Source organism: Euprymna scolopes, chromosome 24 (assembly GCF_053919585.1).
Source record: "Euprymna scolopes isolate OS-2025 chromosome 24, ASM5391958v1, whole genome shotgun sequence".
Taxonomy (NCBI): Eukaryota; Metazoa; Mollusca; class Cephalopoda; order Sepiida; family Sepiolidae; genus Euprymna; species Euprymna scolopes.
Window position 1 is genome coordinate 7,481,836 of NC_136505.1, and position 14,052 is coordinate 7,495,887.

The window sequence follows — 14,052 nt, forward strand, 5'->3', positions numbered from 1 at the left end:
ATGTATTTTTTGTTTTCCTAGGAAGGGGAGTATTTGTATGAGCCTTTTTCAAGTCTCACACAAAACACACATTCATATTTCAAGCTGTCATATACATACGCGCACACAAACATACGCGCCCACGTCCACACATGTACACTTATTCACGTTCGCGTACATACACTCACATTCACGTATATATATACACACACATTTACGTACACACATGTACTCACACACGCGAACACGAACACGCACATGGACGACGTCACTTCCGCTTTCTAAGGAAATACACATGCGCAAAATATACTCTGAAAACGAGTATAAAAACAAGGCGAAGCTATTTCTAACTCTCTTTAGAACCAACTCTCAACGAGAGAGGTTGGGCTAACAAGCCGCCGCCGCTTCGGCACACGCGCACCTCACGCCCACTTCCTACTATGTATGGGGCACGAGCTAAAGACTGTATGTATACATTCTCACTCTTTCTCTTTCCATCTACTACTGTCCACTAAGAACACCTTCACGTAGCTGACTACTAACTGATGACAACTCTAATATCCTCTTCTTTGTCTACACGCTGGACTACCATTCTTAATTTTCCTACAACATTTATTTCTCGTCCCACGCGCGAACAAACAATAGTGACCCGAACTTGAGATGAAAACACATTCCCTATTCTTGCTACAACACCAAACCTGTAACGAACATGGGTTACATACGCGCGGACATGTTATAACTAAAACGTTCATTTCTTTCAACAGCAAATAAACGACATTTATCTTATCCATTAATTGAGTCTTTGTTTCCTTCAATTCCCATTCGTTTCATTATTCTTTTGTCACGGGATTGGGGTATTTATATATCCTAGTCCCCTACAATTGAACCTTCAACTTCCAGGAGAATATCATTTTCACAAATGAATTTTCCGAGTACTCTAACCACTGCACCACACCACGGGACCTTGTTGACAGTGGTTATAGTACTTGGAAAATCAATCCAGAGGAAGTCTTACAATGAAGGCGAAACGTTGATGGACATACATATATAATCATTTTTTTTTGCGATTTTTAGTGATTTCAAAAGTAAATTATAGCTATTACAGTGCTGATTTTGATTTGATCTCGGTAGTTCGAATTGAGTTGTTAATCAAGCCTCTCTCGCTTCCTCATAAAATTTATTTTTCTTAAAAAAAAGTACTTGATCAATTTACGTGATTTACGAAAATGATCTAGTAAATGTGCTATATATATTTTTAACAAAAAATTATCCACTATTACGCTCCGTTTGAAAATGTTTATCCTTAAAGTCAAGAGAGATAAGTTAATTTGTCAAACTGAATTGGTCGCACAACGCACAACTCTTCCACATTAAAGCATACAATAAGACTAGATAATTTCATTAATTCTATTTTTAGGTGTAATTATTTTACTACTCCATCATTTTTCGTAATTTCTGGGGATATATTCTAATTTCGATATGACACGTAAGTACGTAACAATATTTTCATGTGAAATGCGTTCGTTTAAAATAATCGTAAATCTCCATGAGCACCGAAACATGTGACCCATAAGCAGAGTTGTCTGTTTGTTTACAAATATTTTCGTATTTTATTTTATGGGGACATTTAATGATATAGTTTAATGCATTGTAAACTTACGCAAAATAATTTATATATTTTTTAAATAAAATAAACAAATAAAATAAACCTGGAGATACAACAAATGTAAGCAATTATACTGAATACGAAACTATGGCCATGTTTGAAATAGCAGAATTGTAAAATGGTCGTCGTCTGTGACGAAAGGGTATTTTGTCATTTTTATTTCAATGTGGACGATATGTAATTTTTCTCCAGAGATTTATCAATCCTTGGTGAATTCTTTTTTTTCTCAGCAATAATGCCGGCCCTTGTTCTATTCAATAGACGATGGCACATTAGTGGCGACGACTTAGTTTTCCCTGGACTCTTAGAGATTTTTACCCGAGCCGCTTGGTACGATATTTTTTTTTTGTTTTTTTTTTTCATTCATTTTCATTTTCAAATACAATTTTTGGATAAACGTTTTGAGAAAATATCTGACATCGGTTTTTTTTTTTTTTTTTTCATATTGGTCATTTTTCATGAATTCTTTATTTCATTATTTTAAAAACTAATATATATATATATATATATATATATATATATATATATATATATATATATATATATATATATATATATATATATATAGTCACTCCTGTTTCCGATCAGATGTTTTGGGGGTGGAGGTTCCTTGGTGTGGACATTCCTAACCTTAAACGTTGGAGTCCAGTGATATTAGTAGCAGGAAGACCCGACGTTGTTCGGGATTAAATGAGGATCAACAAATATTCCACTCTCCCATAGTTTTTATTTTCGTGGAAATCGATGAAATTGCCTCTTTTTTTTTTTTTAAATCAAATTGCTAGTTTTAGTTAGCTACCCCCTCCCCTCCGCAGTGGAACGGGAGGAAGGTTCACTTGCCTCCCCGCAGTGACTTAGTCCAAAATATATTACCGTCTAGATTGCACTGTAGAGAATCTGTCTGTTGATTTTATAAAATTATTTGTAAATAATGGCTTCAAAAATCGAGTATCATGGTTCAATTGTGCTCTAAACAGAAACATTCATTTCGAACGCGCCCCTGTCTTATCAAAGAACCAAGATTTTATGAAATTATTTTTACATAATCACTTGAATTAAAGTTAAACGTACGAAATCAAATATTATAGTTCAATTGTGCTCTAAAAAGAAACATTCATGTCGAACGCGCCTCTGTCTTAAAAAAAACATCTACAGTTGATTTTATAGGCTGCACTTTTCTGCTTGTGCGATGATAAAATTTCTCAAATGCACTTGTGATGTTAGGTTGTATAAAAGTGTTAACTTTGGTCAAAATCGGTCTTCCTTTTTACACCGATTTTTTCGATTATCGATTTTTGATACTTATCAGATGCAATCCGATACAAGACCTACATAAGAATACTCCCAGATAGCAAGTACCTTCATATGAAATTTAAAAAAATTAGTCTAGTCGTTTCCGAGTTCATAGAGAATTTCTCTCTCTCTCACACACACACACACACACACACAAAGTTCTTTAGTGTGTGTGTGTGTGTGTGTGTAAATGCCCAAAGATTTTTTTTATTTTATTCAAATAATGGGGAAATTAGTCAGAAACAATTTATTTTGTTTTACTGATTCATATATAACCTACTTAAAAGGTTATAAATTAATCATCGTGATATGTTTAAGTAATAACTATATGACTAATATAAACTACAAATGATTTAAAATGTCCATTCTGTAAGCCGGCAAAAACTTTTGCACCAACCTGATATATAAAGATACACACATACCTAATCTAACTTTATATATGAGGTGCCTTCAATAAGTTTACAGGTATTTAAAATTGTCGCAGACTCTTGAAAATTCAGTATGTTATTCCTATGCATCTTATGAGATGGCTAACAAATTTTTATGATTTCAGATTCAAACGAACAGCTACAGCAGAAATTAGAATACATCCTACTAAAGCCTGATTATCACAGTTGGTGAATTTCAAAAATGCAATCTGAACGTGAGGACACTTTAGAAGAACGATATGCAATAAAATTATGTTTTATACTTGGAAAAATGCTATAGGAATGTATGGAATGCTTCAGATTGCTTTTGGACCATCTTGCATGAATCAAGCACCAGTTTTTGAGTGGCATAAGAAATTCAAAGAAGGCAGAAAGTCTGTAAGGGATGATGAAATGTGTGGGAGGAATAAGAAAGTCAGAACACCAGAGTTGATTGGCCAAATAAAGAATTTCATGGATAAGGGCCGTTGTGTGTCTATAGAGATAATAAGTGCACAGTTTGATGTCAGTGTGGGAACTGTGCACACAATTATTTGTGAGGAACTGAAGAGGTGGAAGATTTGCGCAAACTTTGTCCCAAGGGTGTTCAGAAGATCAGAAAGAAAGACGTTATTATGACAGTAGGGAGATGATTGAGCTGATTAATTGAGATCCCGCAGACCTTGCTTCCTCAATCTCAAGGAAAACCTTAGTGGCTGCTGTTATGAGACAATTGAGGAGATGAAAGAGGCTGTGATGAGGGACATTGGCACGCTCACATATGAGGCCTTCCATGGGGTCTTCCAGAAATTGTTGAAACGGTACAAGTGCATTACAGTTGGAGAAGATTACTTCAAAGGGGACTAAAGTTTTATGTGTGTACTGTCAATAATGGTACCTATACACAAAATGTCTGGAAACTTATTTAAGGAACCTCACATATGCGTTCAAAAATAATATTTATGAACTTTTAAAGTTCTGCTTAAATATGGATTATGAGCAAAAATGATTACTTTGCACAGAATTTGTATTTACATACTTAATTTGAAGGCTTGTACACTCTTATATAAAAGTCACTTCCTGCGTGCGTGCATGTGAGTTCCTTCCTCATAGGTTCCGAAACGGCTGAGCCTATCTTTGCAAATTTCACGCAAAGCTAATTTATGTCTAGCAATGTTCTTAAATATGTTTTGTACAAAAATTTATCTGATAAGCCTCGAAAATCAAAAAATTGCGATCTTAAAAATAGTCTTTTCTCTCTTATAGATAAAAAAGAAGAATGTTTACAGAGGAATATTTTACGTTACATCGTTCAATGAAAATAATAAAATCTCAGCAAATCATTTCTTCTTAAAAAAAAAGATTTATTGTCATCTAGAGATATAGCTCAGTGGTAGAGCATTCGACTACCGATCGAATGATCACCTGTTTAAGCCCAGGTGTACCTCACAATTTTATTTTAATTTTATTTTTTTTGTTATTAATGAGTGCAATTTATGATAAAAGAAGAGGTACCATTTAAAATCGCCACAAATGATTTCTTCGTTTGCATATTTTAAAACTAAATGTTAATCAGAAGTGACTTTTCTAGGGCATTCATTGTCAAACTCAAATATCAGCTGATGTGATATTGTAAACAAATACAGACTGAATTTGATGACCGACATTATCGTTATTTTTTATTTCTTTTGTGAATTAGTCTACAGGGAAAATTATTCCTCATAATATATAATAATTAATAAAGGATTGATTCTATAAGAATACATACGCAATCTGCATGAATTAAAATATCATCTTTAAGCGTTGTACAACCGGGCAATGCTGGGCAACCAGCTAATTTATATTAAATATGTTTATATGCATACGTATTCAGGTACTTCTACAAAATTTGAATCAGAATCAAACTGACTTTTGCTAAATTAAACCTAAAATGAATAAAAAAATACAAAAAAAAAGAGTAAACTTTTATTTACTTCCCATCTTAATAATTAACTTTAAAATAACGATTTTTAAAGATTTTCGAGTATGCTGAAAACAAATAGTGTTCACGGGCATCGAAAATATGTACACACTTGCACGTACTACAATGGCCACTAGTGTTTACGTAAGGGATTATATTGCTTAATATCCAGAAAACTACTTGTTTGCAGCAAGTTTAAGTGCAATATTTATTTTCAGCATACCGGAGAATCTTTATAAGTCATTATTTTAAAGGTGTTAAGGTGGAAAGTGAGTAAAAATTTAGCAATAAAAGTTACATTTTTTTCGTGTTTTTAATGTTCTTCATTTAGAATTTTGCGCAATTCAAGTTCTTTAGTTCTGTGTAGTTCTAGGAGGTCCACCCTCCCACGTTTTGCCTTCTTTCTTTGAGAAGGGGTTAGTTTATTGCTAATCGCCTGAGACACCCTTACCAGGGAATATAGGCTTGTTAAAGTGTATTTGGATATGCTAAAGAGTGTGGTGATCTTCTGGTGCATTCAGGTGGTTGCTGGCCGACCCGGGGTGTGACAACAGGACTTAACACTGGCCCACATATCCAAAGAGACGCAGACTTTGCTTTAGAAGGAGTGCTATGACTTTGTACCCTTCTCTCTCTGGCCCTCCTTCTCCCCCGACCTGAACATGCTGGACTACTTTGTTTGGTCATACGTTGAGAACATCACCAACATGACCTCCCACAACACAAAAGCAAGCCTGATTGCCGCCATCTGCTTAGTATTCACCGAGCTTCTGCCGGCGCTTGTAAAAAAGGCATGCTCCCAGTTCTGGACCTGTATCAAGCTGGTGGTTGAGGTTGAAGGCGGTTACATTGATGTCATCTCTATCATATAATCAAGTTACCTGAATTAAACATAGAAAATTAAATATTTTTAAAGTTTTTAAATCATTTTAGTTACATCTTGGCCTTCGAGACAAGATCAAAGTGTAGTATCTGTTCTTCAGATGCTGCACTTAAGATAATTTGTACCAGTCAATGGAGGGGAAACCCTCTATACTGGGACAATTATTATTTTTGGTAACCAGAGTGACCCCTTTTTGCCTACTTTTAGGGGAGCTGGTTTTTACCTCACATTAAAAACGGCCTTGTGCCTAATTTGCTCAGTGGGGGAGCAAATAAACACCATCTGTTCTTCAGATGCTGCACTTCGTTTTCTTGTTCTCTTTCGGTGGAGGAGAGATCCTTCACGACTGAGACAATTTTTATTTTTGTACCTTTTCTCCACGTTAAAAAACGACCCTGGTGTCTAACTCTGTCCCGTGGGGAGGCATAGTAAATAGGTACCTGAATTAAACATAGAAAATTAAATATTTTTAAAGTTTTTAAATTATTTTAGTTACATCTTGGCCTTCGGGACAAGATCAAAGTGTAGTATCTGTTCTTCAGATGCTGCACTTCGTTTTCTTGTTCTCTTTCGGTGGAGGAGAAATCCTTCACGATTGAGACAATTTTTATTTTTGTACCTTTTCTCCACGTTAAAAAACGACCCTGGTGTCTAACTCTGTCCCGTGGGGAGGCATAGTAAATAGGTACATAGAATAAGGGAAATTGGACATTGATGCAGCAAAAAAAGGATATGTTTATTTCCGTTAGCAAATTAGGTGCAAACCTTTTATAATATTTGCTAATACTTTTCCTCCGAGGAGATATATAAACATTGAAAACTCATGGGTTAAGGAAATATATTTTGCTATACTGTATTCTCTGTCTTGCATACAATAAAATTTCTATATTTGAAATTTAACTTTTTCAAATCACAAATTTTAAATTCCTAAATTATATATTTCTGTGGAAATATGATTTTTTTTTCAATTATATTTCACTTTTTATAGATACAAATCTTTAATTTAAGAAGCTCAATGTTATTACAGACCGGTTCTTGTTAGATCACCAAAGTTAAGCAACATTGAGCCTGGTCAGTACCAGATGGGTGACAAATTTGGGAATTTCAGGCGCTGTAATGAGTAGGATGTCGACACCTCTTTGCATGGTTTTTTTCCCCCTTATTTTATTTGGCAGCATGTTGCACCTTTGTATATTATTCCACACCTATACGGAATAGCATGCACATAGTTTTTGGTTATGATGTTTTCTTTAGGAGGTTTAACTCAGACAAGATGTTTTCAGGGAGTTAAGTGTCTCTTCAATACTGTCTTGAACTCGTAGGATTATATATCCTCTGAATTTTTTTTTCAGACAAGCCCTTCATCTATGATATCGTACGTACTCTGGTGAGGTTTTAGGTCATATCCTTTCGTGTTGAACTCAAATTTCGATCTGATGTTACTAGATTAGGTTGTCTGATGATGCCGGCTTCCTGACCAAAATTGCACCAAACATTGATGCTATTGGGGTTTTTTTTTTTGTTTTTTGTTTTTACTTTTCCTTTTTTAGAACTTAATCATTTATTTCAAATTCCCAGATAAAAACAGCAATTTTCCTCTACAAAACAACCAACCCAAACCAAACACCATAAATACATATTTGGTGTAGCCTCTGGTCACCATCTTGGAAAATAAAGGAGAAAAGTTAAAGCCTCCGTAGATGGTTTTGCATTTTTGGAATTGTTTTTGTTTTTTTTGTTATGGTTTCGTATGTGTGAAAAAAAATTTGGTTGATAAGGGGAGGTAACTTTAATAAAGTTTGCTAGGATTATCTCTCTTTTGCTGTTGAAATTTTACACAACCTTTTCTTAAAATAAGACAGAAAATAAGAAGAATAGTTTGATCAAAGCAAGTAATACAAATCTGGTTCTAATTCAATATAAATAATTTTGTTCCATCTGTTCTTTTCCAGGTTAACCGTAATTGCCGTTGTATTTCATCATCATAAAGAGGCTTTCAACTGCAATGGTGGTCATTTACTATGGACGTATTATGTTGGTGTCCTCACTCTTTTATCATTGAGTATCCTTTTAACTGTCATGATCATCCACATCAGTATGAAAGGCAGCATCACGAATACCTTCCCCAGGAGGAGAATGTCATACTTTCTTTATCTGAAAGTCCTTCTTGGAATGCCAGAACTTACTTGGAACATTCTTGGTGAGTCATGATTTTATTTAATACTAGCAGTTCAGCCCAGCTTTGCTCGGGCCCTATGTACTGTTCATAACTTTATGTGCATATGTATATTAAAAAATTTGACTCCTGTCCACGTAACCTACATCTAAAATTTTAGATGTTTAGACCCAAAATCGGTGGAGGAATTTGTTAGAGTCTGCAAAGGTCAACTCTTTCATCTTTGACCTCTTGGCAGCCAAATTTTCACCCCAAAACTGATTAAAAAGCTTGCTGCATGTCTGAATACCCTTTATGTAAAATTTCCAGACCCAAAATTGGCTGAATAGTTTGCTAGAAACCGCAAAGGTCAAATCTTGTGAACTTTGACACTTTGGCAACCAAATTTTCATCCAAAAGCCGATTAAAAATCTTGCTCTATGTCTGAATACACTTTATGTAAAATTTCAAATGTTTAGACCAAAAATTGACTGAGTAATTTGATAGAGACTGCAGAAGTCAAATTTTTTTTAAACTTTGACCCCAATTTTGTCCCCTTAACATTTATTGTTTTGTCCACATTTAAAATTCCAAGTGTTTAGCCACAAACTCTTATTGTTAAATAGCCTCCAGGCATTGTTAAGTGGTGACTCCCCAGTAAAAAAAAAATTTTTTTAATGCAAAATGAAAAGTAAGAAACAAAAAAAATCAAAATTTGGAGAAACTAGATGTGGCTAGTGCAACATAGTTTATACCAGGTTTGCAGAATTGGAGTTTTGGAAGAAGCTGGACTTTTTAGAATGGTAGAAATTGAAGTCCGATTTTTTTAATCTCTGATAAACTAAGTCTGCAATTTTGTAATCTCAGATTTATCAAGTCTGCAGTTTTTTAATCTTAGAAGGTTTGAGTCGGCAAATTTGGAATCTTTGGAGATTCAAGTCGGCAAATTTGGAATCTTTGGAGGTTCAAGTCGGCAAATTTGGAATCTTTGGAGGTTCAAGTTGGCAAATTTGAAATCTTTGGAGGTTCAAGTCGGCAAATTTGAAATCTTTGGAGGTTCAAGTCGGCAAATTTGGAATCTTTGGAGGTTCAAGTCGGCAAATTTGGAATCTTTGGAGGTTCAAGTCGGCAAATTTGGAATCTTTGGAGGTTCAAGTCGGCAAATTTGGAATCTTTGGAGGTTCAAGTCGGCAAATTTGGAATCTTTGGAGGTTCAAGTCGGCAAATTTGGAATCTTTGGAGGTTCAAGTCGGCAAATTTGGAATCTTTGGAGGTTCAAGTCGGCAAATTTGGAATCTTTGGAGGTTCAAGTCGGCAAATTTGGAATCTTTGGAGGTTCAAGTCGGCAAATTTGGATTCTTTGGAGGTTCAAGTTGGCAAATTTGGAATCTTTGGAGGTTCAAGTCGGCAAATTTGGAATCTTTGGAGGTTCAAGTCAGCAAATTTGAAATCTTTGGAGGTTCAAGTCGGCAAATTTGAAATCTTTGGAGGTTCAAGTCGGCAAATTTGAAATCTTTGGAGGTTCAAGTCGGCAAATTTGGATTCTTTAATTTAAATTTATCAAGTATTTTTTTTTATTAAGAAAATCAAATTTTACAATTTTTAGCAATAAAATAGTTTGTAAATCTCGTTGAATGGATTTGTTGGTCTTTGAATTTTAACACATTCTAAAACAATATGGCATCCTGGCCCTCCCCTCACTTCTTCATAAAATTTAAAAAAAAACAACTTATTTTATTCATAACATTAGAGTGAATTAACATTACATGGTTTTGGCTAATAACTTTTGTATTTGGCTAGTAAACAAAAATATTTAGTTGTAAAAGGTCAACTAAAGGTAAATTTGCCCATAAAGCCCTGTATATGAGAGAGTGCTCATTATCTGTGATAGAGTTAATGTAGATCTAAGTTTGGAGATATCGTTAACAGAATATGTCCAATGGCAGTTTCTCACCATCTGTTCCTTTAAACTGTGCAATTTTGTTTATCAATATTTGTAATTATGGATTGATTATAAAAGCAACATATGGTACAAAAATCTAAGTAAAGCATTAGTATATAAAAATTAAAAAAAAACATTTTTATTATTTTGATTAATAAGATTTGATTTTTAAACAAAAGTAAAACAGATTGAAAACAAAATTATGGTTATTTCAAATGATTACATGAAACATATACATATAATGTGTTTGGTTGAAATTTTTGTCACAAAACGCGTAAAATATCAAGAAGAATCTAATCACAAAAAAACATTGCTGAATTCAAAGTATTTATGTGAAAATAAATGTTTGAATATTTGATATACATCTGTTGAAATGTGGATACTTAAGACCATAGATTTTCTTTAAATTCTCTACCTAATTATGTTCTGTTTGTTTGGATTTTTCCAGACTTGCAAATCAACGATCACTAACATCATTACTGTTCATTAAAGTCAAACATCTAAAAAATTAATTTTGTAAGCCCCTCTAATATGATTGGAAGAACAAGAAAGGTTGACCAGTGGGAAAGAGAAACAGCAAATGGAAGGGAAATCGTGGAGTAGAATATGTCAGTAGTTCTTCAAAACGCATTATAGGAAAGCGCAGGCTTAGAGAAGAAAAAATATTTCACAAAAATAAGTGGCTCGGAAAAGGTTGTGTTAATATTCAAATCAAAATGCCAATAAGTTTGACGAAAATGACATTAAAGACTATGTAACCTAAATACCATAAATACATTAGATATTATCACAGCAAATATTTTTTGCATTTTTTTTTTTTTTTTTTTACATAGGCATAACTACTTATCAAGGCCCAGGGGCCACTCGAGGATAAGGGTTAAAGAGTGTACAGTAGTCAATTGGACAATATAGTAATTGTCAGTAATGGAAATCCAGTAAATTTGTTAACTTAAGGGGAACGGCTTATCAAGAATTTGTTTACATTGGACTTGAAGACAACCATATTTTAGTCAGCTGGAAAGCAGGAAAACAGAAGACAGTTCCACGGGTGTGCAGTTCTAAGAAAGAAGCTTTGTTCATGGAATCTACGTTTAGGTTTTGGCACAACTAAAGAGTGGGGGGAATTATTGATAGTGTTTTCAGCTAGACGAGTGTTTCTTGTGACTGTTTGGCGAGGGGGGACCATAGATTGAAGCTCAGTCGAGCACTTGCCATGAAAATAACAATAAAGCAAAGACAAACTCGCTACATCTTTTCTGTGAGAAAGAGGTTGCAGGGAAGAAAAAAGGACATCTCCTATGAGGCTATGAAGTCTATTTTGAACTCTATCAAGGCAGAATAAGTCCTATCTAGCAGCTCCTGCCCAGATGCGACAAGAGTACTCCATCCTTGCATATTTATATAATGTAATTTAGCATAGATATATCAATATCTTCAATATAAAGTGTTTTTCTTTTGTATATTCTTCTCTGCACTGACCTCTATATGGTTTATAACTATATATGGTTAAACTTGTGCTTTATTTTTGAACTAGCGGGGGTATCGGCATTGCCCAGGTGTTTGGAGGTGTGTGTGTGTGGGGGGGGAGAATAAGCGAAGTAATAACCCTGTTTAAACTTCTTAATAAATCGGAAAAACCAAAACAAAAAAACAGCAAACGAACGTAAAACTTCTTTAAAAAAATCGGAAAAACAAAAACAAAAAAAAAAAATGAAAAAAAAAATGAAAGCAAACTACATATCAAAATGAACGTGTTCGGAAAAAAAACAAAAAAAAAACAGCAAAAAGCAAAAAAAAAATGGTATAAATAACCTTGTTTCAATATTAAAAGTTTAAAAATCGAAAAAAAAAAAGCATCAGATAACTTGGATTAAACGTGCAATCTTAAGATAACGATGCTGTCACTTTATCCATTGTGCTATGGATGCGTGGGCGAATCTAGGTCGGTTTTTATCATATTTAAACGAATTCAAGGTATGTCTTTTGCGTGTGTTGACGCATGCGTAGAAGTTATCTTGTCATGAAGGAACAATTTTTTTTCACCCCTTCTTGTAGAAAAGGGTCTGGTTGAGGGTGAAAGAATGAATGTTTTTAGCCAATTTTTCGATATTTGTCGTCGGAAGGTTCAAGCCTGAAAATGATACTGATCTGGTGAAAATCCATGTCAAAAGTTTTTGCGAGGCATACAAACACACACACATACATTTTCGCTTTTATATATAGATGATATTGTAAGATTGTCTTTAATTTCTTCCATTACATGATTATTAAACCCATTTAAAGCTTCAAAAAGAATCATTATACTCCAAACATTTAAGCTCTTTTTTGTGAAAAGTATCAAGTGGCACTTACATCATTCTTCCATTGAACGCATCATTTGTTAAATTGTAGACAAAATCGAAAACAACCAACAGGTGTTGGCAATCTATCATCATGTTTTATGATATATCAACCACTTTCTGAGTTATTTAATGTCAAATTGCAAAACTTATTAAATATGCCTACAAGCACAATTTGTTATTTCATCAATAACTATGGCTGACACAATTTGTTATTTACTTAAAAATTAACAAAAATAGACTAATGACATAGTGAATGACTTTATTTTTATGTCTGTGCATCTTTGTACCGCGCTGAGTCATAGAAATTTTCAGGTTGGTATCATGAGGTGTGTTTAATTCACTGAGGGAGATGCACCACCAAATCAAGACAGAAAGCAATGGGAAACTACCCTCTTTACTTATCTTCCAGATATTACCATTGCTCTACAATTTGGAAAGCCGTCGTCGCCGACGCTGTTAAAACAGCAGGGCTGCTAATGATGATCTTTGAGAAATTTTATCAGACAATCTGTCACACTTGAGTTTCAAATAACAAATTTCCATCATAAAAAGATTCAACGAATTGACACGCATGTCTATGTCGTCATTTGATGTGTCTCACTTTTTTTTGGGGGGGGGGGATTGTTTCAGACAAGGCATGAAGCCACTGTAAGGTTCTCTACAGTGCAATGTAGATTACAATATATTATGGACTAAGTCACTGTGTGGAAGCATGTGAAGCTTTCTCCTGGTGCACCACAGTGGATCCCCAACTACAGCATGCAATCGATTTGATTGAAAAATGGGTTATTTCACTGATTTGGATGGCAGTGAAGATGCAGCCATTCAATCTTTTTATGATCGAAAATGTTACTTGAAACTAAGCTATAAAGTTTCTTTCTTAGAACTGCACGCCTGTGGAACTCTCTTCCATTTCCCTGCTTTCCAGCTGACTACAATATGGTTGTCTTCAAGTCCAATGTGAACAAATTCTTGATGAGCCATCCAACTTATCAAATTTCCACTACTAACAATTACTACAATATTGTCCCATTGACTACCATACACTCATTACTTTTATCCTCGAGCGGTCTCTACGCCTTGATAAGCGGTGACTCTTTCATGTAAAAAAAAAAAAAACATGTAAAGAGCTAAATAAAAAAAAATTTTCAAGGTCAAAAACTAGCGAATGATAAAATTGGATGAATTCTGACTCTGAAAATAACAATTCTTACTGCTTTGTCCGAAACATCAATCACAAAATAGCATTAAGTAAAAACCTCATGCCCAGACAGTTTTTCTTTTCTTGTGGCCACCATGTTATTGGAATGAATAAATGGACACCATATTCTTAATCCCCTCGAAATTTCCTTTCCGACAGTATATAACATGTCATATGTTTGAACAAGGGAATGGAAGGAAAATTGGTCATTTATAGGTAAAAAT

General features: G+C 34.2%; 1 protein-coding gene across 1 annotated transcript in view; it reads left to right on the forward strand.

Annotated features, from left to right (window-relative positions):
- Nucleotides 1-1,742: 1,742 nt before the first annotated feature.
- The window catches only part of LOC145246573 (diacylglycerol lipase-beta-like), a 60,562-nt gene continuing 48,252 nt past the window's right edge, over nucleotides 1,743-14,052 (forward strand). Inside the window, exons 1-2 of the mRNA XM_080108186.1 lie at nucleotides 1,743-1,975; nucleotides 8,141-8,388. Of these exons, the coding sequence (XP_079964312.1) occupies nucleotides 1,881-1,975; nucleotides 8,141-8,388 (343 nt within the window). The 5' untranslated portion in view covers nucleotides 1,743-1,880. The remainder of the gene's footprint in view (nucleotides 1,976-8,140; nucleotides 8,389-14,052) is intronic.